The sequence below is a fragment of the Daucus carota genome, chromosome 5, assembly GCF_001625215.2.
Source record: "Daucus carota subsp. sativus chromosome 5, DH1 v3.0, whole genome shotgun sequence".
In the NCBI taxonomy this organism is placed as follows: domain Eukaryota; kingdom Viridiplantae; phylum Streptophyta; class Magnoliopsida; order Apiales; family Apiaceae; genus Daucus; species Daucus carota.
In genome coordinates, this window is record NC_030385.2 from 36,077,985 (window position 1) to 36,099,252 (window position 21,268).

At 35.8% G+C, this 21,268-nt stretch overlaps 2 protein-coding genes, 1 long non-coding RNA gene and 1 other non-coding gene across 4 annotated transcripts; 2 read left to right on the forward strand and 2 right to left on the reverse strand.

Moving 5' to 3' along the window:
- The first annotated feature begins 68 nt into the window (after positions 1–68).
- LOC108220004 (hypothetical protein At1g04090) lies at positions 69–3,792 on the forward strand. The gene is made up of 2 exons (XM_017393634.2): positions 69–451; positions 1,764–3,792. The coding sequence occupies exons 1-2, from the start codon at positions 217–219 to the stop codon at positions 3,362–3,364; spliced, it is 1,836 nt and encodes a 611-aa protein (XP_017249123.1). The 5' UTR covers positions 69–216; the 3' UTR covers positions 3,365–3,792.
- On the forward strand, positions 3,434–8,589 carry LOC108220006 (uncharacterized). Its single transcript, XM_064094021.1, has 5 exons — positions 3,434–3,456; positions 3,560–3,605; positions 4,048–4,127; positions 4,360–4,473; positions 6,007–8,589. The coding sequence occupies exons 1-5, from the start codon at positions 3,434–3,436 to the stop codon at positions 6,272–6,274; spliced, it is 531 nt and encodes a 176-aa protein (XP_063950091.1). The 3' UTR covers positions 6,275–8,589.
- On the reverse strand, positions 5,345–5,417 carry TRNAK-CUU (transfer RNA lysine (anticodon CUU)). The gene has a single exon. It is a non-coding gene; the product is annotated as a tRNA-Lys (tRNA).
- An 11,242-nt stretch (positions 8,590–19,831) lies between the features above and the next one.
- On the reverse strand, positions 19,832–21,131 carry LOC108223007 (uncharacterized). The gene is made up of 2 exons (XR_001807123.2): positions 20,505–21,131; positions 19,832–20,184 (listed from the first exon to the last, which is right to left on the reverse strand). It is a non-coding gene; the product is annotated as an uncharacterized LOC108223007 (long non-coding RNA).
- Positions 21,132–21,268: the final 137 nt, after the last annotated feature.

The window sequence follows — 21,268 nt, forward strand, 5'->3', positions numbered from 1 at the left end:
AAAAAAGTAATAAAATAAAGTCTCACCTCTGTATAAAACAAAAGACAGGTGTAGGCTGAATGTGTATATGCAGCTGGTGGAACAAGAACTATAAACATACAATTTATTTTTCTATAATCAATAAATGTAGCTGTGTATATACATGTATACATATATATTCACTTTCTTTGCAATTCTCTTGTAGATGGGGAGGAGGATGAATATTGATTAGATTTCATGTCTTTTTCAATCCCTGATAAAACTGTTTGGCAAAAGCTGATGCTTTTACCTGATTTTGTTCTTAAATTTTGTTGGGTTTTGATTAATTTGGCTAAAGATTGTATCTTTATGATCAAGATGAATGTATATAAATTGTGTTATTGGAAGAGAGGGGTTCATTCTTTGCATTCCCATCCCCATTCCCATTCTCCATCTTTTTCTCTTCCTGCTCCTATCCCACAATGGCCTCAAGGTATGCTGTTGTTTTTCTTGTGTGTGTGTGTGTGAAATTTACTTTTCTAGTGTAATTTTGAGTTATAAGACATGGTTGTATGTTCATGATGGATGTTTTTGTTTGAGTGGCTGTTTGGACCAATTGGCTTTTCATATTTTGGTTTCAAGTTGAGTTGATTTTCAGGGCTTGGATTAATGTTCTTTTATATGTGTTTATAGGGTAATAGGGATTTGTCTTTCTTTTTCTGCAGCAAGTATTGATCTTTAGGGTCTTTTTAATATGTATAGTTTAATCTTCGTTTTATGTTGAAAGTTAGAGCTTAGATTTTGTATATCTGAGCTGCTGTTTTTCGTGTTTGCATAATAAAAACACTTCTACACAGCAGACACACAGTTATATATTCTTGAGACAGTATCCTTTAGCTTGTAACTGTTTGGGTTGATTGTTTAGGTTTTAATTGTTCATGCTTTCAATGGCATTGCAATATTCGAGGTGATGATTTAGCATTTGAGTTGTTGTCAGTGAGTTGAGAACTCCTTAGTGGCTCTGCTTCTTGTGATGTTCAAGCTAATGATGTAGCGATCATGTCAGTGACTAGCTATATAAGGTTACTTAACTGGTGAACATGATGTCAAGATTTGGGTATATGTAATTGCTCAAATTGTGTAGCTTTTTGGTATTAAGTCAGCTCTAGAAAAGATTTTATTAGCAGGGTTACCTTTGAAGATCTCTCCCTACCAACAGCTATAGCTATCAAGTGCCTGCTGTCCCTGTATTTACAGTTTATGCTACTATAGTTAATATGCTGGCCATATAATCTAGGATAAAGTTGCTGTTCTAGTTTTCCCAATGCATTTAAGTTCTGTTCTAAACCACACTGACTAATTATCACCCAAGTCTACAGAATTATATAATTTATCTTGTTCTTTTCCTCCTTCCTTAATAACCTCGTCAATGAATTAAATCTTAATGAAGAATGGCATTGGAACATCACATGTTGGCTATTGCACTGTTACGGTCGTAACTAGGTACTCGGTGTCACTTCATAGTGGAGTATTTTTTTTTATGTTTTGCTATATGAGTAGTTGATGATTAGCATAATGCCATTTTACCTATATTAATCTAATCACCTATACAGTTTGTCTGTATAATACTAAATTTGATACCAAATGCTTTGGGGGTTCCAACTATCTTACATCTCTCTAATCTTTATAGAAACAGATGTGAACCACATATGCCATTGATTTCATTCAATGCCTAAAGTCCAAACTACGCTAGGTTCCATTTAATCGTCTGGTTCTGATCTATCTCTTTGGTCTTGAATGATCAGGTCAAGGATTTGCCACAGGAAAAATCAATCTGGGAGAAATAGAAGTTTGTCAAGTCACAAATTTTGAATTCATTTGGGGATGCAAATTGACATCAGATAGCAAAAGTGGTATTAGCTTCTATAAGCCCTGCATAGTGCCGAATGGTTATTTCATCCTTGGTTACTACTGCCAGTCCAACAGGAAGCCTATACGAGGGTTTGTTCTAGCGGCTCGGGAAGCGGTTACACGTAGAAAAGAGGATTCCTGTAGTAACAACCCAGATTATATACCAGCTCTTATTAAGCCCCTTAGTTATTCACTAGTTTGGTGTATAGATGAAAGGAGAGAGGATGACCTTAACGGTGGTGTTTACATCTGGCTTCCTCAACCACCTGATGGTTATAAATCTCTAGGATATATAGTCACTAACAAGCTCGAAATGCCCAATATAGAGGAAGTTAGATGTGTCCGAGCTGACCTGACAGACAACTGTGAGACTCACCATCAAATACTCAAAATTGTTCCTACAAACTTACAGTTACCATTAGAAGTCTGGAGCACAAGACCCTGTTTACGTGGAATGTACGAGAAAGGTGTAGCCGTCGGCACATTTTTCTGCCGAAGTGATTGCAATTCTGGAGAAACAATTGCATGTTTGAGAAACTTAAATTTCAATCTGCATGCAATGCCAGATCTCAGTCAGGTTCATGCACTCATTAAACAGTATGGTCCCACTGTTTTCTTTCATCCTAGTGAAGTTTACATGCCTTCATCTGTTTCTTGGTTTTTCCAAAATGGAGCTCTGTTGTATAGGAAAAATGATTCACATAGCGAGCACATTGATAATGAAGGCTCCAACTTGCCCTCTGGTGAAACAAATGATGGGGAGTATTGGATAGATTTGCCAAACGACGCTCGACGAGAAACTGTCATGCGTGGAAATTTAGCAAGTGCAAAACTTTATGTCCATGTGAAGCCAGCTCTTGGTGGTACATTCACTGATATTGTGATGTGGGTGTTTTGCCCATTCAATGGACCAGGCATTCTGAAATTTGAGTTTATGAATGTTAGTCTTGGGAAGATCGGGCAGCATGTGGGTGACTGGGAGCATTTTACTCTCCGAATAAGCAATTTTACTGGTGAACTTTGGAGTATTTATCTTTCGCAGCACAGTGGTGGCCGTTGGGTGGAAGCCACAGATTTGGAATTCATAGAGGGGAATAAAGCAATCATTTATTCATCAAAATATGGGCATGCATGCTTTCATCATCCAGGGACTTACCTTCAAGGATCCTCAAAGATAGGAATTGGAATAAGGAATGATGCAGCTCAAAGTGATTATTATGTGGAATCAAATAACCAGTATGTAATCGTTGCTGCGGAGTATCTTGGTGATGGAGCTGTTACTGAGCCCGATTGGTTGCAATATATGAGAGAGTGGGGACCAAAGATAACATATAATTCCAAAATTGAGCTTGATAAGATTATCAATCGTTTGCCTTCAAAGTATAGAAATTCTTTGAAAAATGTTTTTGCCAAGTTCCCCAATGAGCTTTCTGGGGAGGAAGGTCCAACTGGGCCAAAGGAAAAAAATAATTGGATTGGAGACGAACGATGCTAAGTTTGTCCGTGAGTTGGTTGTGTCAATAACACGTACAGGAGATTGTACATCGACGCGTATATGTTGTAGATGTGTGTAACTATTGTATCTTTGTTTGGACAGAGTTAATGCCTCATTGTCGCCAGGAATTGAAGCACCAAGCTGATTTAAGTGATGGGATACTGAATGCTAGCAAGAGAACAAAGTGTGTTAAAGCATTCGGATTGTGTTGAAGCATTTGGATTATAATTGCTCGAGACAGGTACATATTCTCTACAAGTACAGTTTGAGAAATTGCAGTAAAAATGTTCTGGTATGAGCAATTTTTGCCTTGTGACTGTGAAATAGCCGAGAATTTGTAAGTTGTGAAAGATAACATAGTTTGTACAGTGATTAATATCAAACAATGTAAAAGAAAATTCTTGATATCACGGGCATTTTATTTCCTCCCCGATTTTCTATTTCCAGTTTTGATGTAGATACTAGATACCACTCCCCTGCTTAAAATTTTCCAGTTGTGATGTGAATACCCACTGGTCTTTGTTGAAATTATGCATAGAATAAGTAATGCAAAATTACATTGGTTCCACCTTCGAGTACCCAAGCAAAAACACAAGTTTTTGAAGGTGCAAATTGGAATGTACATATAACTTGAAGAAATAAAACCATAATTTAGCATAACCAAACCTTGGAATCAGATACAGTTGAAAGATACGATAAAGAAAGACGTCAGGAAGAAGATTCATCTCCTTCTTAGGAAAACCCCACCTTCACAATCCCCAATGTAAGTAATTTCTTTTACATTGAACACCTGAGTTAATCTTTGGTTTAGTCATAGTAATTCTTGAATGCCCACTACTTCATTTGCCAAGAATCTTGTCAATTTAGATGATAGTTTCTAACTTTGTGTGCGTAGTTATAATTCTTGAATGCCCACCAATTTATAAGCCAAGAATTTTGTACATTTGAATTGAAGTTTCTAACTTTGTGTGTATTATGCAATGATACTATGATAGTTTCAGTAAGTTGGTTAATGGAAGTAAGGGGAAGAAATGGGGAAGAAGATTGGTCTCCGTGGAATTGGTATTTAGTGCTCTTGATGACCTTGCAATTAATCATGGTTGTAGCAGGTTTGAATTTGGTATAAAGTTGATTATATGCCTTCGAGATACTTGTGCATGTTTATAGATAGATCTATATGTATGAAAATTATTATATTTAAGTGGTTCCGCGAAATGTTTTACTACTTATAACTCTCTCTTTAGTCTTTAAGATGTATTTTTCCGTTGTTGACTTGTTGCGTTTTTATCAAATGGTTGCAACTTTTGCTAGTTGATAGATTTTCATTGTTCCCCCATATTGTGCAGACTGCTGAACTCTAGTTATTGCGATTTGCTAATAGATGTAATAGTGTTGACAAAACAACTTGTTTCTTGTTTAGGAATTTTTGTGACTGAATACGGAGTAGTGATATTTAGTTAAATTATTGAACATAATGACGGGATCTAGACTCGTAATTTCTCATCCAGCACCAGAACAATATATCATTTATAAGAGTGTAGAAATTCATATTAACTTGTTAATGGAATTTCCTGCTGTTTGACGTTTTACTGTTTTAGTGTTCATAAGCTAGATCTTCGAGATATAGGTCAATACCTATTGGTGCATTATTGATGCATTAATAGGGTTACTTGAGTCTTTGAATCAGTATGTATCCAGACCTAATGCTGCTTTAGACACCTGTGCCTTTCTTTTCCCTCGATCCAGTTTCTTGGCTGTTGAAATGCAGAGTCCTGTTAGGATGATTTAGGTGGAAATATCTGTACTTTGTATCAGAGGATCTTATCTTAAAACTTTATGATAGTGGTATACTCCGTATTTAACATTGAATTATATCAAAAAGTTAAACTTACATCTCTAAAATTTCTTAGTCTCTGATTTTATGGGTTGCAACTTGCAACAGGAAACAAAATGTAAAAATTTTAACCATAAAAAGGACATCGCCCACCATGGGGCTCGAACCCACGACCACAAGGTTAAGAGCCTTGCGCTCTACCAACTGAGCTAGACGGGCAACTGGTTGTTTTGTTAATGATCACAAAGAGGCAAGTCCATAAAACTGTGACCTGTAGACTGTAGTATTGAAAAATTATTAGGAAACATAATGTGCAAGACTATTTCAATGTTTTGTATAATAGTCACCCCTAGAAAAAGAGAATTTTTTTAGCTGGGGGATGATTTGATATACAAAGAAGGGAAATGAGTGGAAAATTCTGTATTTTTAATATTTCATCAGTAACATGCAAGCCCAAGTGCCATAGATTTGCTTTGATATGACATTTAAGACTTGGTATATGCAAACCTAGAGCACAAACAGGCCAAAATTCAACTATATTTCTGGTCTTCAAGACTTTGACTATTTTTGGTCTTTTGCTGAAATACCGCTTCCTTCTTCCTGTTTTATAGCTTCATAGTATCACATAATTACACTGTGGAAGTAAGATATAGAAATTTTACTTCATATTTTAATCATTAATCTGTGATTATATAGTTTGTAGATGGTCTTTTAGGAAGAGAATGTTAAAAACACCGTGTATCTTTATATTAAAAAAATTTGTGTATAAATAGCCTGACCTGTTATCCTATTGTTGACGTTCTTGTAGTGAGGCCCTTGAGAAAGCCAGCACGGACGAAACAGTGATAAATGCTATTGGAGATCCTATTGTGAGGGGTCCGTGGTATAATGCTGCACTTGCAGTAACTCACAGGAGGCATTCTGTGTCGCGTACTATTCCTGTTTATGGACCTCAAGGCACAGGAGTCTTTCCGTTAAGGGCAGTTCATGATAAAGGTTTTATTCATCATTCTGAACTCTCGAGTCTGCTCTCTTCTGTGTTATCTCTTTCGATTACAGTTTACACATATTGGTAACTTGCTTGAATTGTAATGCCGTGTTACTGGGAAATTCTTATCATGAAAAGAATGTTAAAAACACCGTGTATCTTTATATTAAAAAAAAGGGAAAAATATCAAATTAGTGACTCGTTCCATTCAAATATATCAAGTAAGTCACCACTTTCCAGTTTGACTCAAATTGGTCACTGGAGTACCTCTTTTGTTCAGTCCGTTAGAGTCAAACAAGCGGAACGGTCGTTTTCAACGCCAAACGTTAAAATAAACGTAAAATCAGCGGAAGATCGCCACATGGAGATGAGTTGTCATAATGATTAGATTAAGACAATATAAAACGCAAAGAATCTCAGACAAATATATACATATACATGTATATATGTATATGTCCTTCAGTTCCTGCGCATTATGTATATGTGTATATTTGTCTGATTTGGGTTTTATTTTGTCTTTATCTAGTAAGCATGTCAACTCATCTTCACGTGGTGGTATTATGCTAATTTAATATTTATTTTAACGTTTAACGTTAAAAATGACTGGTCCGTTTGTTTGAACAAAAGAGTCACTTTGGTGACCATTTTGAGTCAAACTCGAAAGTGGTAACTTACTTGATATATTTGAATGGAACGAATCACGAATTTGATATTTTTCCCTTAAAAAAATTGTGTATTTTACTTCACGTTTCCTGAATATTAATATGTGTGCAAAAAATTAGATCAGGATGTATGTTCTTAACAAGAACATGGACGACTTAAAATCCAATATCAAGAGTTATCGAAATAGAACGGCTTGTGAAATGACGTTACGTCATGATCATCCATCACAGAAGAGGATGAATCGCGGAAATCTTGAACGTTCTTTCGCATAAATTAGATGTGCTCTCTCTGATTCATAATCTTAATTATTTACGTGTTCATGTTTAGTTTATAATAAAAATCTTGAAATCTCATGTACATCTCTTTATTATACTCCCTCCGTCCCGCCAGGAAGCTTACGTGCACTGTTTGCGCGTATTTTGATGCTCTCATAAAGTATAATTCTATAACGTATTTTTAATTTTTTCTTTTTTTGAATGAAAGTTTAAATTTCAAAATTTTTTTCAGTATTTTTCTTTAAAAAAAAAGTTACATGAAAATTGCGTGTCGAAAAGTAAGGTAAAGAGGGAGTAACATATAAGGTTATTTGTGATCATTTTTAATATTGGGTTACCCAAGATTATTATTCAAAATAGGCTGCGTTCAGTTGATTAGTTAAATATGTGCAAAAGAAATAGAACAGAAAGAAAGAAGATTCCCTGTACATATGATATCTGCATGATATAGAGAATTATTATGCAAGCACTGTGATGCAATTACACTGCAGACCTCAAATTATATATAGGCAGACGATTTGTTACAAGAAATTGTTTGGAACGCAGAAACATGAGAAGAAGCCATTGATGCATGGTGATGTGAAATCTCTTCAATCATTACTGCTTGCTCCGTGGGCAGGGAGGGATTGGCTCCTACTTGCTACAGCACAGACAACGATGAGAGAGTGTGAAATTAGCAAAATGGTTAATAATGGGTTTTTTGATTAATTTTAATCATATTTTATATTTATTCATTCATAAGAAAAGATATTATTTATCTCGTAAATAGCTTTGAATAAAAAGAGTTTATGTTTGTTTGTTTTTTTTTTGCCACAGAAAGGATAGATTATATTACTGAATCAAATCCTTACAAGATTAAAATCTGGGTGGACATCCCCACCTCCCATCTACGATCAGCTACTAAACAGTTATACCTCGCTAAATAGTGAGCTAGTCTGTTTGCGGATCGTCTAACAAACCTTAACTTAACATTTTGATTCTGTAAAGGAGTAGTTTATTTAGAATAAATTTCGGTGAGCGAGTTGGTGTGCCTCACAAAATTAGTAGAAACAAATATGTCTTTTTTAAGAAAATGTTAACAAGCGGATGGGAATTGCGTACGAGAGGATGAAAATACCGCCGAAATGGTAAAACCCATGGGTGGATAGGCGGCGTGCCTGGTAGTTAGCATAGACGACAGGGGAAGCTGATGATTGAGAGTGAAGAGCAGTGAGGTGTGGTAAAGAGGCTGTGCCAAGCAGAAGAGTAAGGAGCAACAATACGAAGCTCATCTGAATAAATGATGCAGCCATACTCATACAAAGATGTTTAACCATTTCATCATATATATAGGGGATTGGGAAGACACCCCCAAGTATATCTTTTGTGCATAATTAAAAAACAAAAGGTTGTAGAAAATGGAGTGTAGAAATATTTCTTTGACGCATTAGTGATCAACTGATCGTACACAGAGCCTGTTTGGCACCACCATGCTTCCACTTTTTTTTATATAAAAAAAATAACTTCTACTTTTCTTAATCCGGTTGTGTAAAAAAGCTAGAAACATTTATAATAAGTTGAGAATGTTAATTTTTTTACGGCTTCTACTTCTTTTCCACAGATTTTTTCTAGTAACTTATAAGTTTTAAATTGTTTCTCACATTTACTACATTTTTTTATTTTAAACAAAAAATCACTTTTTTAATCTCACTGCAAAAGCCTTACGGGAGTCCAGTCCAACTCATGTTGCACTTCATTTTGTTTGTGTAATGCGGCCAAGTTCTTGGAACCGACAGCTATTTATGGAGTTCTACGTCATCACGATGAACTAACTCGTAATCGAGTTGCTGAGTGTGTCAATCCAAGTCCTCCATCGTCGGAAAGATAAAAAAAATTTATCCCGAATATAAGCAATCAAACAACTCGATTAGTATAAGGCTTTCAGGAGGTGTCCAAAAACAAAATCATGCGGGTTTGGCCACGGCCCAAAGCGGAAAATATGCGGAGTTAATGAGTGTTGCGGGGCTCTGATACCACTTGTTGCGTCGGGTGTTTGGTGCATCAATTCTCAACGATTCCAGATCAACCCTCTTCACCTCAACTTGATCACGAAAATCTTCTCGTTCGGGTTTTAATTCCGGTACATAGAGTCATTTTGAACTTTAAAACATAAAATATTTGTTTGTATAATAAGACAGATTTAAGTTAGAAAATGAGACAGAAACTTAATTGAAACGAAGCTGATAGTAAGAAATTTTTTAAGCCCTTATTTTTATAATTTCAATACTCAGATAAATAATCTTTTTTTTTGAAACTAGATATATAATCTTTTAATAAGTCACATATAATATAAAATTATATTTAAACTAGGCATTTTTCAAGTGAAGTTCTCTAATACGCGCGGATAACAAAAGGTGGCGCAAATTCGCATAATTTCGAACAAATGATCTGTAAATAGAATAAGGATTTCTTTGAACGACTGAATCCGTTGTTCTCTTTATTCACTTGCAACTTGCAAGATTGTGTGCTGTTTTGATTCTCGTGTTGCAGAACTAGGATTTTTTTTGAATGATCGAATCAGTGTTAAGCAGCTACCACTCTCATCTAAAAGTCGTATTATACGCTTTTGTTTGATCCGTTTGTTGTTAAACATGCTTCGGTCCATAAACTTATGTGCATTTTGTTAACTTTTGTCAGCATGTCTTTCATTTCTTAGTTACTTGAAGCTATCCGAAATTTTGTTGCATATGTCTATTTCTATCCATTAGTACATACACATAAGCTGAAACCCTTGTCTGTAATCCAACATCTTCATCTCTTGAATTGCTTACCTCTCCGCTTCATTTCGATCTTACATGCGTGTATGCACAGACCATGAGGCCCTAATGGAACTACCAGAAGAACTGCTAAATGAGATCTTTCTGAGGATGCCCGCAAGGTCTCTTTTAATATGTAATGTTGTGTTTGGTTGGGGTAAATGAAACTGGAGGGAATGGAATGAGGTTTGAACTATAATTTAGTTGAATATATAATAATTCATTCATTTCCACCATTCCATTACTATCACCCTTAACTAGAGCTTAAATCCTCCATTTTGTCGAGGAATATGCTCCATTCCTTATCATATCCATTTTTTACCCAAATCTTATCATATCTATTTTTAACATTGGGTTACCCAAGATTATTGTTCAAAATAGGCTGCATTCAGTTATAATCAGGTGTACATCTGCATAAGAAATAGAAGATTCCCTGTACATATGATATCTGCATCACATACATAATTATTATGCAAGCACTGGGATTTAACTTCCTCTAGTAGTCGAATAACCATAAGACGCAGTGGAGGCAGACGATTTGTTATAAGAAATCTCTTCAATCATTAACGCTTGCACCGTGGGCAGGTTGTGGTTCACTCCTGTAAGCTACAGCACAGACAATAAGAGATTCAGTTGACGGGGATGCTTTAAAACTATATTTATTTCCTTATTGTACATAATTTTGTAACTATTTCGCGAGTTTAAATATAATTCCTCCCTCCCTCCCATCATTATTTTGTATTTGGGCGGGACACGGAGGTTAAGTAAAAGTATGTTATTTTGAAATATGCTAACAAATGGATGAAAATTCCGAAAAAGAAAGTGTTAACACGCGGATGGGACATAGGGAGCACCAGAGGATGAAAATACCGTAGAAATGGTGGTTGGATAGGCGGCGTGCGTGGTAGTCATCATCATGGATAGCTGAAGCTGATGATTGAGAGTGAAGAGCAGTGAGGTGTGGTAAATAGGCTGCCCCAAGCACAAGAGTGAGGAGCAACCATACGAAGCTCATCTGAATAAATGATACAGCCATACTCATACGAAGATGTTGCACAATCTCATCATATATACAGAGTGATGGAAAAGTTAGTGGATAGCGCCAACCTTTTATTTCCAATTCTATTCTAAAATTAGGAGCTGTATAATTAAGATAATGAAGTCCAACTTAAGGTGGTAGAAAAGTTTTCGTGATAAACATGATTCGTTTGACGCGACAGTCGTCCTATAACGAGCATTAGTCCAACTTAAGGTGGTAGAAAAGTTTTCGTGCTAAAAAGGATTCTTTGATGCATCAGTGGTAATAGTGGAGTCCAGCTTATGGTGCACTTCATTTTGTTTGTGTAATGCTTGCCAAGTTCTTGGGTGAGGGGGCCGGGGATGTCTAGCTTACATCAACAAACTGCTATTTCATGGAGTTTTGCATCATCATGACGATTTTAAACTTACTCAAAATGGAGACGAACGATTTGTTAATAGAATTAAGATTTCTTTGAATGACCGATTGTGCTATTTTCATTTGCGTGTTCCAGGACAGATTATCTATTTATCTGTAACAAGAAATTTTTTTAAATGATAGAATCTATTGTACGTTTTTGTTTGATCCATTTGTTGCGAGTAATATGTTTCGGTGAATGAACTTATGTGCATCTTGTTAACTTTTGTCTTCCATTTCTTAGTTACTTGGAGCTATCCGAATTTTTTTTGCATATGTCTATTTCTATCTGATAAACTTATGTGAATAAGTTAGAATAATATGATTAGATGAAGCAAGAACAATGTAAGAGAAAAAGAAACTCTTGTATTGCTGTTAAGAAGCTTGGTAATTTACATAGTATGAGGTTCTATATATACAGAATAACAACTTGCTCCCTAAGGTTGCTACAGTAGGATGGTACATGTACAGTGTTGTTACAGTAACCGAGCTTGGGGACCAAGGTTTATGTGGTCATGGCTGTGATGTCATGACAGTGATGTTATATGTTTTTAACACCCCCCCTCAAACTGAAGATGGTTGTAGAACTAACTTGAGTTTGGAAACAAAAGTTCGGAAACTTCCCGGAGGATGTAATTTGGTGAATATATCTGCAGCATTATCAAGACCGGAGACAGCACAAAGGTGAACTGTGCCTTTAGCAACTTGCTGACGAGTGAAATGACAATCGATCTCGATGTGTTTAGTGCGTTCATGAAAAACGTCATTATGAGCTATGTCCATTGCACTTTTACTATCACAAAATATAGTAGTTGCTGGAGAGTGAGTTACACTCATATCTTCAAGTAACCAACGCAACCAGATTAATTCTTGTGTGGTATCTGCAAGGGCTCGATATTCAGATTCAGCACTAGATTTAGATGCAAGGGGTTGCTTCTTACTTCGCCAAGAAATGAGAGAGTCGCCAAGAAAGAAACAGAATCCCGTGGTAGAACATCTAGTAGTAGGATCACCAGCCCAGTCAGCGTCTGAGTATCCATACAACTCGAGTGAAGAGTTATGTGAATAGTGTAAACCTTGAAATATGGTGCCTTTGACATAACGGAGTATGTGGAGGACAGCAGTATAGTGTGGAGTGCGAGGAGCAGCCATGAACTGACTGACAATGTGAACTGCGTGAGCAATATCAGGACGAGTGACAGTGAGATAAATTAGGCTCCCAACTAACGGCCGATACAATGTAGGATTTGAAAGTAGTTCCCCATCCTCGACATTGAGTTTAACCTCGTACTCTAACGGAGTAGAAGCAATCTTAGTGTCACTAATTCCAGATTTTAATAAAAGATCAGATGCATACTTGACTTGGGAAAGAGTGTAGCCAGTTGGGACTGAAGAAACTTCAAGACCCAAGAAGTAGCTTAATGAACCAAGATCTTTCATTTCAAACTGTTGACTGAGGAATTGTTTGAGTTCAGAAATACCCGTGATATCATCTCCAGTGATGATCATATCATCCACATATAAGAGAAGTAAAACAATTCCTCGTTCCGATCGTCGAAGAAAGAGTGCATGATCATATGGACTCGAAGAGAATCCCAGTTGTTGAACTACTTTGCTAAATTTCTCAAACCATGCTCGTGGAGCTTGTTTAAGACCATAAAGAGCCTTGTTAAGCCTGAACACTTGATTTGGAGAATGTGAGAAACCTGGAGGAGGTTTGAGATAAACTTCCTCATGAAGGTCTCCATTAAGAAAAGCATTCTTGACATCCATTTGCCACATATCCCAGTGTTTTGCTGCCCCAACAGCAAGTAAACTACGAACAAATGTGAGACGAGCAACCGGTGCAAAAGTTTCCTCATAGTCAATGCCATACTCTTGAGTAAAACCTCTAGCAACAAGACGAGCTTTATATCTTTCAATAGAGCCATCAAATTTTGTTTTGATTTTGTAAATCCATCGACAACTAACTGCTGTTTTTCCCAGAGGCAGATCAACCAAATCCCATGTGTGAGTTCTGTCCAAAGCTTGGAGTTCTTCTTCCATTGCTTTCTGCCAAAGTGGATTAACACTAGCCTCTCTATATGTTTGAGGCTCGTGTAAAGACTGTATAGCAGAATAAACATGATAATCAGTAAGACGAATAGAAGGTTGCCTTACCCGAGTAGAGCGATGAACAGGTTCTTGTGGAGTTGATGGAATGATAGGTGGCTCTGCATCAGAATCCTCAGACTGAACTTCTGTCAGAGGAACATTAGTAGTTGGGGATGGTTGAGTGAGCTCAACTGGTGGATTTGTCGGAGATGTGTTTGTGGATGTCAAAGGTTCTGAATATTCATAATTGGGATGTAGATCAACAAAAGGATCTGTAAAATGAGATATGCTGGTAGAAGTGTCAATTTTAAAATCTGACATAGATGAGAACATTTTGTGTTCCCAAAATGTCACATTACGAGACACACGTAGACGTTGGGAGATAGGATCCCAACAACGATATCCTTTTTGACCACTACCATAACCAATGAAGCAACAAAGACGGGAACGTGGCTCTAGTTTTGTTCTTTCATGGGGAGGAAGAAGAACAAAACATGCAGAACCGAAAACCTTAAGAGAATGATATAAAGGTGATTCTTTATATAATTTTTCATAAGGAGACAAGTTATCTATAACAGGAGATGGAATCATATTTATTGTATGAACAGCAGTTAATGCAGCTTCCCCCCAAAAGAGTTCTGGACAAGAAGAAGAAATGAGAAGAGCTCGAATGGTATCTAGGATGTGTCTATGTTTTCGTTCGGCACGACCATTTTGTTGTGATGTGTAAGGACAAGAACTTTGAGCAAGAGTACCATGAGTTGCCAAAAACTTTGTAAGTTCAGATTCTTTGTATTCTTTTGCATTATCGGCACGAAAGAGTTTGATTTTCTTTTTGAATTGTGTGTCAACCATGGTGGCAAAATTTTTGTAAGTATCCCTTAATTCTGAACGATTTTTCAAAATATATATCCAAGTATATCGAGAATAATCATCAACAAATATCACATAGTACCTTGACCCCCCCATAGTTGGAGTTGGAGATGGTCCCCAAATATCGGAATGTATAAGATCAAAAGTAGCTAATGATTTTTGATAATGGATAGGGAAGGGAAGTACATGTTGTTTTGCCAGTTTGCATGAAATACAATCTACTGTGTCTACATCAACACTACCTAGATGACCATTAGAAACTAGACTTCGTAAACGAGAAGGTGAAGGATGACCTAACCGTGAATGCCAGATACTGGTTGTAGATGAAACAGAACCAACAAGATGAGTGGATGATGTTATTGGGGTAGGTAGGTGAAGGGAAGTGAGCTCAAACAACCTTCCACATCTACGGCCTGTCCCAAGAGTTTGTCCTGTCTGAGGATCCTGTACATGACAACCGGAAGAGGTAAAAGTTATGTTAAGTCCCAGATCACATAATTGACCAATAGAAATAAGATTGAGTGAAAGATTAGGAACGAAATATGTGTCAGGAAGAGAAAGATCCTCCATGGATACAGTTCCAATATGTGTCACTTTCATGGTTGAACCATCAGCTGTTTGAATATTAGGAAGGCAAGAACTCTCCGTTTTCGTGGTAAATATGGATGAATCATTTGTCATGTGATTGCAACATGCAGAATCAAAATACCAAGAAATACCTGGAGTGATAGAGAATGCGGTAGAAGGAGAGTTATCTTTTTGTAAAAATTGCCTAAGCAAGGATTCGAGCTCGAGAGCAGACATAGCTGGTGCAGTTCCAGATGTAGGTCCAGAGGTTGTAGTAACGGAAGACTGAGAAAATTTGTTTGGACGGATTGATGACTTTTTCTTGCAAAATTGAATTGAGTAATTCCCCTTTTGATGGCAATGTTGGCATGTATGACTGCGAAGAGCTACACAATCCTTGGTCACATGTCCATTTTGACGACAGAATCTGCAAAAGGGTTTGTCAGAAGTAGGTACCGCAAGGACAGTATCAGCCACCTGACTGATTTTACCGATCCCAAGTCGAGTTTCCTCAGAAATAAGTTCAGTGAGGGCACTCTCCAAAGAAGGCAGCGGAACACGATGAAGAAGAGCGGCTCTAACTGGTTCAAAATCCTGAGTGAGAGCCATTAGAAACTGGATGAGTCTTTGCTGATCACGATACGCCTGATAAAGTGTAGCATCCTCCGCATGTAGCCACTTTGGTTCAGATAATGTAAGTTGATCCCAAAGTGCTTGTATTTGAGATAGGAAATCAGCTACAGGTTGACCCGATGCTTGTTTCTCCTTGCTTAAAGAGCTCATGATTTGATATTGGTGAGAAAGATCAGATGTAGTATATCGAGATGCTAATAAATCCCAAATTTCTTTAGCAGTCTCGTAGTTCCCGAATTGAAGATTTATTTTAGAAACCGAAGAGTTTCTAAAGAATGTAATAGCCTGATGATTTTTGACATCCCATTCTTCAATCCGATCTTTGAATTTTGACTCAGTTTCATCATTTTCCTTAGTCGGAATCGGAAAATCCCCATTTACGTACCGCCAAATTCTTTTTCCCTTAAGAAAGCTACGCATAGCTTGGGACCAAGACAAGTAGTTGGAGCCATTCAAAATTGTTTGAATCGGAGAACTATTTTCTCTTTCCATGTTTGCTAGCAAAGGGGTTAAAGTGAAAATTTTACAACTTTCAGGAACTATATTGTAAAGATTTGGAAATATGGGGACTTATATGTAAGTTAAAAAAAAACTGGAAGGTGTAACTCAGAATATTGAAAAAGATCAGGCACCTATTAGAGTGTTTGGCTTGAAAAAGAAAACCTACCCGTTTATTTAAGTGGGCTGATTGGTGTGGCCCAAATAACCAAAAGAAGCACAGAAGCTATATTGTAGTGCCAGCCCAAAAATAAAACATAGTTGCTAAATACACTTCATATTTGCTTTGTGCAGTTCGCAGAGATTACAGTTGTGGCCTTCCTAAACTTCTGTGTAATACTATGATACAAAACAAAGTCAACCCTAATTTTTTGTGCACTTTGAACAGGATTAATGTAGGCGCACTAACTAATTACTCCATTTAATTATCTTTTTTCAACTATTAAGTGATACATGAATATTATTTAAATTATCAGGCTCTAATGGGTTAAAATCCCCGTAACTTAAAATATTACAAAGTTAACACTAATATTTGATATATTATTTTAGTCAAAATAAAAAGTGCTTGGATTTTTTTTTTTAATATAACTTTTAGTTGGCCTAAACTTTTTAATATGTATTAAGAATTTAGAAAAATAATTTAATTGTATAAATAATCTTTATTCGTATAATTTTCATTTTAACTTTATGTATAATCATATAATTTAAATACTTGACTTTATATATAATTTTATCAATGTCTTTATTTTTTTTATCGATGTGTTTAATTTTTTTACTTTGTTCATTCTCATTTAATCAAAACAACTTAAAATTTTGAAACTATATTATCACGGCCAATTTCCAATAATATAAAATATTAAAAAGTTAACACTAGTGTTTGATATAATATTTTAGTCAAAATAAAAAATACTTGATTTTTTTTTATAAAATAATCATTAGCTGGGCTAAAACTTTTATTAAGTATTAAGAATTTAGAAAGATAATTTGTTATATATAATTTTTATTTGAATTTATGTTCACTTTGTTTCGATATGTATATATGTATGCACAGTTTATCATAATTGAATTATTAATTCATATCATACTTTTTAAATATTATAATCATTATTTTAGATCCCTTTGAACAAAAATTGTCGGGTTTTGGTTCAAATTTCATGAAGATTATGGATCCTCCTATAAAAGCTAGAGTCGGGGAATGGAAGTGGCTGAATGTTTTTATTTTTAATATTGAATATTGTCACGTATTTTAATATATTTTTAAAATACATTGTTAAATATAAATTTTAAATGCATTTTAATGTGTTAAATGTTTCTTCCCTTCTTTAATTTCCAATTCTTTTATTTAAATAAAAACTTTAATATATATATATATATATATATATATATAATAATCCATCCAAAAATAACGATTACAAAATATTGTGAAAGTATTTTTTAATAATTTTCTTGTGATTTTAATTATTTTTCTTGTGAATAAAATTTACTTTTTGCACAAAAATTTGAATGTATTTAAAATTTATAAAAATGAAGAATATAAAATTTGCCAAACTAATAATTACTAAAAAATGTGATAATCATATTTTATAATATATTTTTGAAAAGAACGTGTGTTTAAGAATTAAAATCTATATATTCTAAAATTTAAAATTAAAAAAATAAGAAACTGTTTGAAATGTGATGTTGTAGCGCAGTCTTTTAGGTCACATGTAAACACGCCGTAATCAACGCCTATTTATTAGGTCTCACACATTTAATAAGCTAAAGGTCATATATGTAATCTCTGCAAACTGCACAAAGCAAAAATGAACTGTATTTAGCAACACCCAAATAAAATAACAAGACTGTAGCCCTAAAAATACGCAGCAGCGTGTATATAGAAAAGCCGAGTGAACTTATGCGGCTAAGACAGGATAAAACAAACACACCGAGTGCTTAGATGTAAACAATGGTGGATAATGATGATACTTACAGGGATGAGTGTCGCCTGTCGGAAATGGATTTGCCGGACAGAAATGGTGGCTGGCCGGAGGAGATGAGTGAGTTGACTCGGTGAATGCTCTGTAGCGAGTATGATTCAAATGAAAATGGCTGAAGGTGTTAGTGGTTTGTATTGTGGCTGGTTTGGGCATAAATACAGGTAGTTTGTATAACTAAACAATTTGGCATACAAGCTGTTTGATTTAATGTCGCAGAGACTGTTGGTGGATTGGCCAGGCGAATCAGTGAGTCGACATGGGTGAGTGATTGTACTCAGAGAATGATAACTCGAAAGAGGGTGACTCGGTGATTTAATGGTGCGGAAATGACGAAAAGGCAACAAGATGCTCCGGCAGAAAACTGGGTTTTGACGGAGGATTTGATATGAAGTTGTGGGAACTGGGAAGCTTAGTTGAGGTATGTCAGGATTGAACCTCGTTCTGATACCATGATAAACTTATGTGAATAAGTTAGAATAATATGATTAGATGAAGCAAGAACAATGTAAGAGAAAAAGAAACTCTTGTATTGCTGTTAAGAAGCTTGGTAATTTACATAGTATGAGGTTCTATATATACAGAATAACAACTTGCTCCCTAAGGTTGCTACAGTAGGATGGTACATGTACAGTGTTGTTACAGTAACCGAGCTTGGGGACCAAGGTTTATGTGGTCATGGCTGTGATGTCATGACAGTGATGTTATATGTTTTTAACACTATCCATTAGTACATACACATAAGTTGAAACCCTTGTCTGTAATCCAACATCTTCATCTCTTGAATTGCGTACTTCTGCTTCATTTTGATCTTACATGCCTGTATGCACAGACCATGAGGCCGCGGCAGAGAACCTTAATGGAACTACCAGAAGAACTACTAAATGAGATCTTTCTGAGGACGCCTGCAAGGTCTGTTTTAATCTGTAAATGTGTCAGTAAGCCCTTCTTGCGTATCATCAGACATCCCGATTTTGTAAACGCCCATCTCAATCGTGTTAAGGAAGTTGGGCGTGATAGATCAGAAGCACTAATTTTACATTTTGGAAAGAGTAAGTACAGAGGAAGGAAGTATGTCAAGAGAAAGCAACTAGGCTGCATTCACTATGATCATGTTATGTTATCTATTGATAATGCGATGATTAATGTATATATGCCATTAAGTCCTCCAGTTTCGTATGTTGGGGAACTTAAAGTTATTGGTTCTTGTATGGACTGATTTGTGCTGTTATTCAGTTTGATGATGATGATGGTGATGATGATCCTCCTCTCCGTGATCATAAAAATAAGTCCTTGAATTTTAGTATTCAGTTGAGATATTAAAAGATTTTTTTAATTTGTTAAAAATCCGAGGATATTAGGAAAATGCTATTTTCAGAGCTGATTTTTAATTTCCAGAGCAAACAAAATATGAAAAGACGAAACTGCCCCTGTGCATACACACTAACACAAAAGAAAAAAAACCAACGAGGGATAATTTCGTCTTTTCATGCCTTTTCAGCTCTGGAAATTAAAAAATAGCTCTGGAAATAACATTTCCCGGATATTAACCCGAATTTTTTAAATTATGTTACAAAATCTGGTTGGTATTCAATGTGGATTTTAAATTATGCTTGAAAATTTGATGCTATTAATATTAAAATATGTTGGTATTCTTTTGTCAGACTTCATAGAATGATGGATTTTGTAAAATTAATTATTGAGTGTATTTTAAGATATTTGAAATTCCAACAAAATACGTAACATTTGAAATCATCGTGCTTAATTCATAAAGACTTGCATCAACTCTGCAATATTTTATCTAAAATAGGTATAAAATCGAAATCATATCAATCCACATTCCACAAACTATATAAAATTCATTAAAATTCCAATTGAATACAAAGATGTTTGATAAAAAATTGCAGACTCGCTAATAATATGAAGTTACCCATGGAATAACGTTATTTGTGATCCTGTACATATGATATCTGCATCACATACATAATTATTATGCAAGCACTGGGACTGCAGACCTCAAATCATATGGTATGGTACACAAACACTTGAGGATGCGGTGGAGGCAGACGATTTGTTACAAGAATTGTTTGGAATGCAGAAAGTTGAGAAGAAGCCATTCATGCATGCTGATGTGAAATCTCTTCAATCATTAATGCTTCCACCGTGGGCAGGGCGTGGATCACTCCTGTAAACTACAGCACATACAATAAGAGATTCAGTTCACGGGGATGCTTTAAAACTATATTCATTTCCTTATTGTATATAGTTTCCTAACTATTTCGTGAGTTTAAATATAATTCTCCCTCCCTCCCATCATTATTTTGTATTTGGGTGGGACACGGAGGTTAAGCAAAATATAAAATTGGAAGAAAACGCGAGTGAGTCTGGCGGGGCTTGATAAAATTAGTAAAAGTATGTTATTTTAAAATATGTTAACAAATGGATGAAAATTCCGAAAAAGAAAGTGTTAACACGCTGATGGGACATAGGGAGCACGAGAGAATGAAAATACCTTGATGGTGGTTGGATAGGCGGCGTCCATGGTAGTTAGCATAGACAGGGGAAGCTGATGATTGAGAGGGAAGAGCAGTGAGGTGTGGTAAATAGGCTGCCCCAAGCAGAAGATTGAGGAGCAACAATACGAAGCTCATCTGAATAAATGATGCAGCCATACTCATACAAAGATGTTGCACAATCTGATCATATATACAGAGTGATAGAAAAGTTAGTGGATAGAGGCCAACTTTTTTATTTCCAATTCTGTTCTAAAGTTAGGAGCTGTATAATTAAGAAAATGAAGTCCACTTAAGGTGGTAGAAAAGTTTTCGTGCTAAACATGATTCATTTGAAGCGTCAGTCGTCGTATAACGAGCATTAGTCCAACTTAAGGTGGTAGAAAAGCTTCCGTGCTTGAAAGGATTCGTTGATGCATCACTGGTCCTATATAGTGGAGTCCAGCTTATGGTGCACTTCATTTTGTTCGTGTAATGCGTCCCAAGTTCTTGTTTGAGGGGGCCGGGGTTTGTCTTACATCAAACAACTGCTATTTGATGGAGTTTTGCATCATCATGACGATTTTAAACTTACTCAAAATCGAGACGAATGATTTGTATATAGAATTAAGATTTCTTTGAGTGACTGATTATGCTATTTTGATTTGCGTGTTCCAGGACAGATTATCTGTGCCAAGAAATTATTTTGAATGATCGAATCTGTTGTTCTGACTTGGCAGAATCAGTGCTGAGCTGCTACCAGACTCATCTGGAAGTCGTATTA

Coding starts and splice junctions, on each gene's coding strand:
- LOC108220004 (XM_017393634.2), top strand. CDS start 217: ATGTCTTTTTCAATCCCTGATAAAACTGTTTGGCAAAAGCTGATGCTT. Junction 452..1,763: donor TATCCCACAATGGCCTCAAG/GTATGCTGTTGT, acceptor TTGAATGATCAG/GTCAAGGATTTGCCACAGGA.
- LOC108220006 (XM_064094021.1), top strand. CDS start 3,434: ATGTGTGTAACTATTGTATCTTT. Junction 4,128..4,359: donor CCACCTTCACAATCCCCAAT/GTAAGTAATTTC, acceptor ATACTATGATAG/TTTCAGTAAGTTGGTTAATG. Junction 4,474..6,006: donor ATTAATCATGGTTGTAGCAG/GTTTGAATTTGG, acceptor ACGTTCTTGTAG/TGAGGCCCTTGAGAAAGCCA.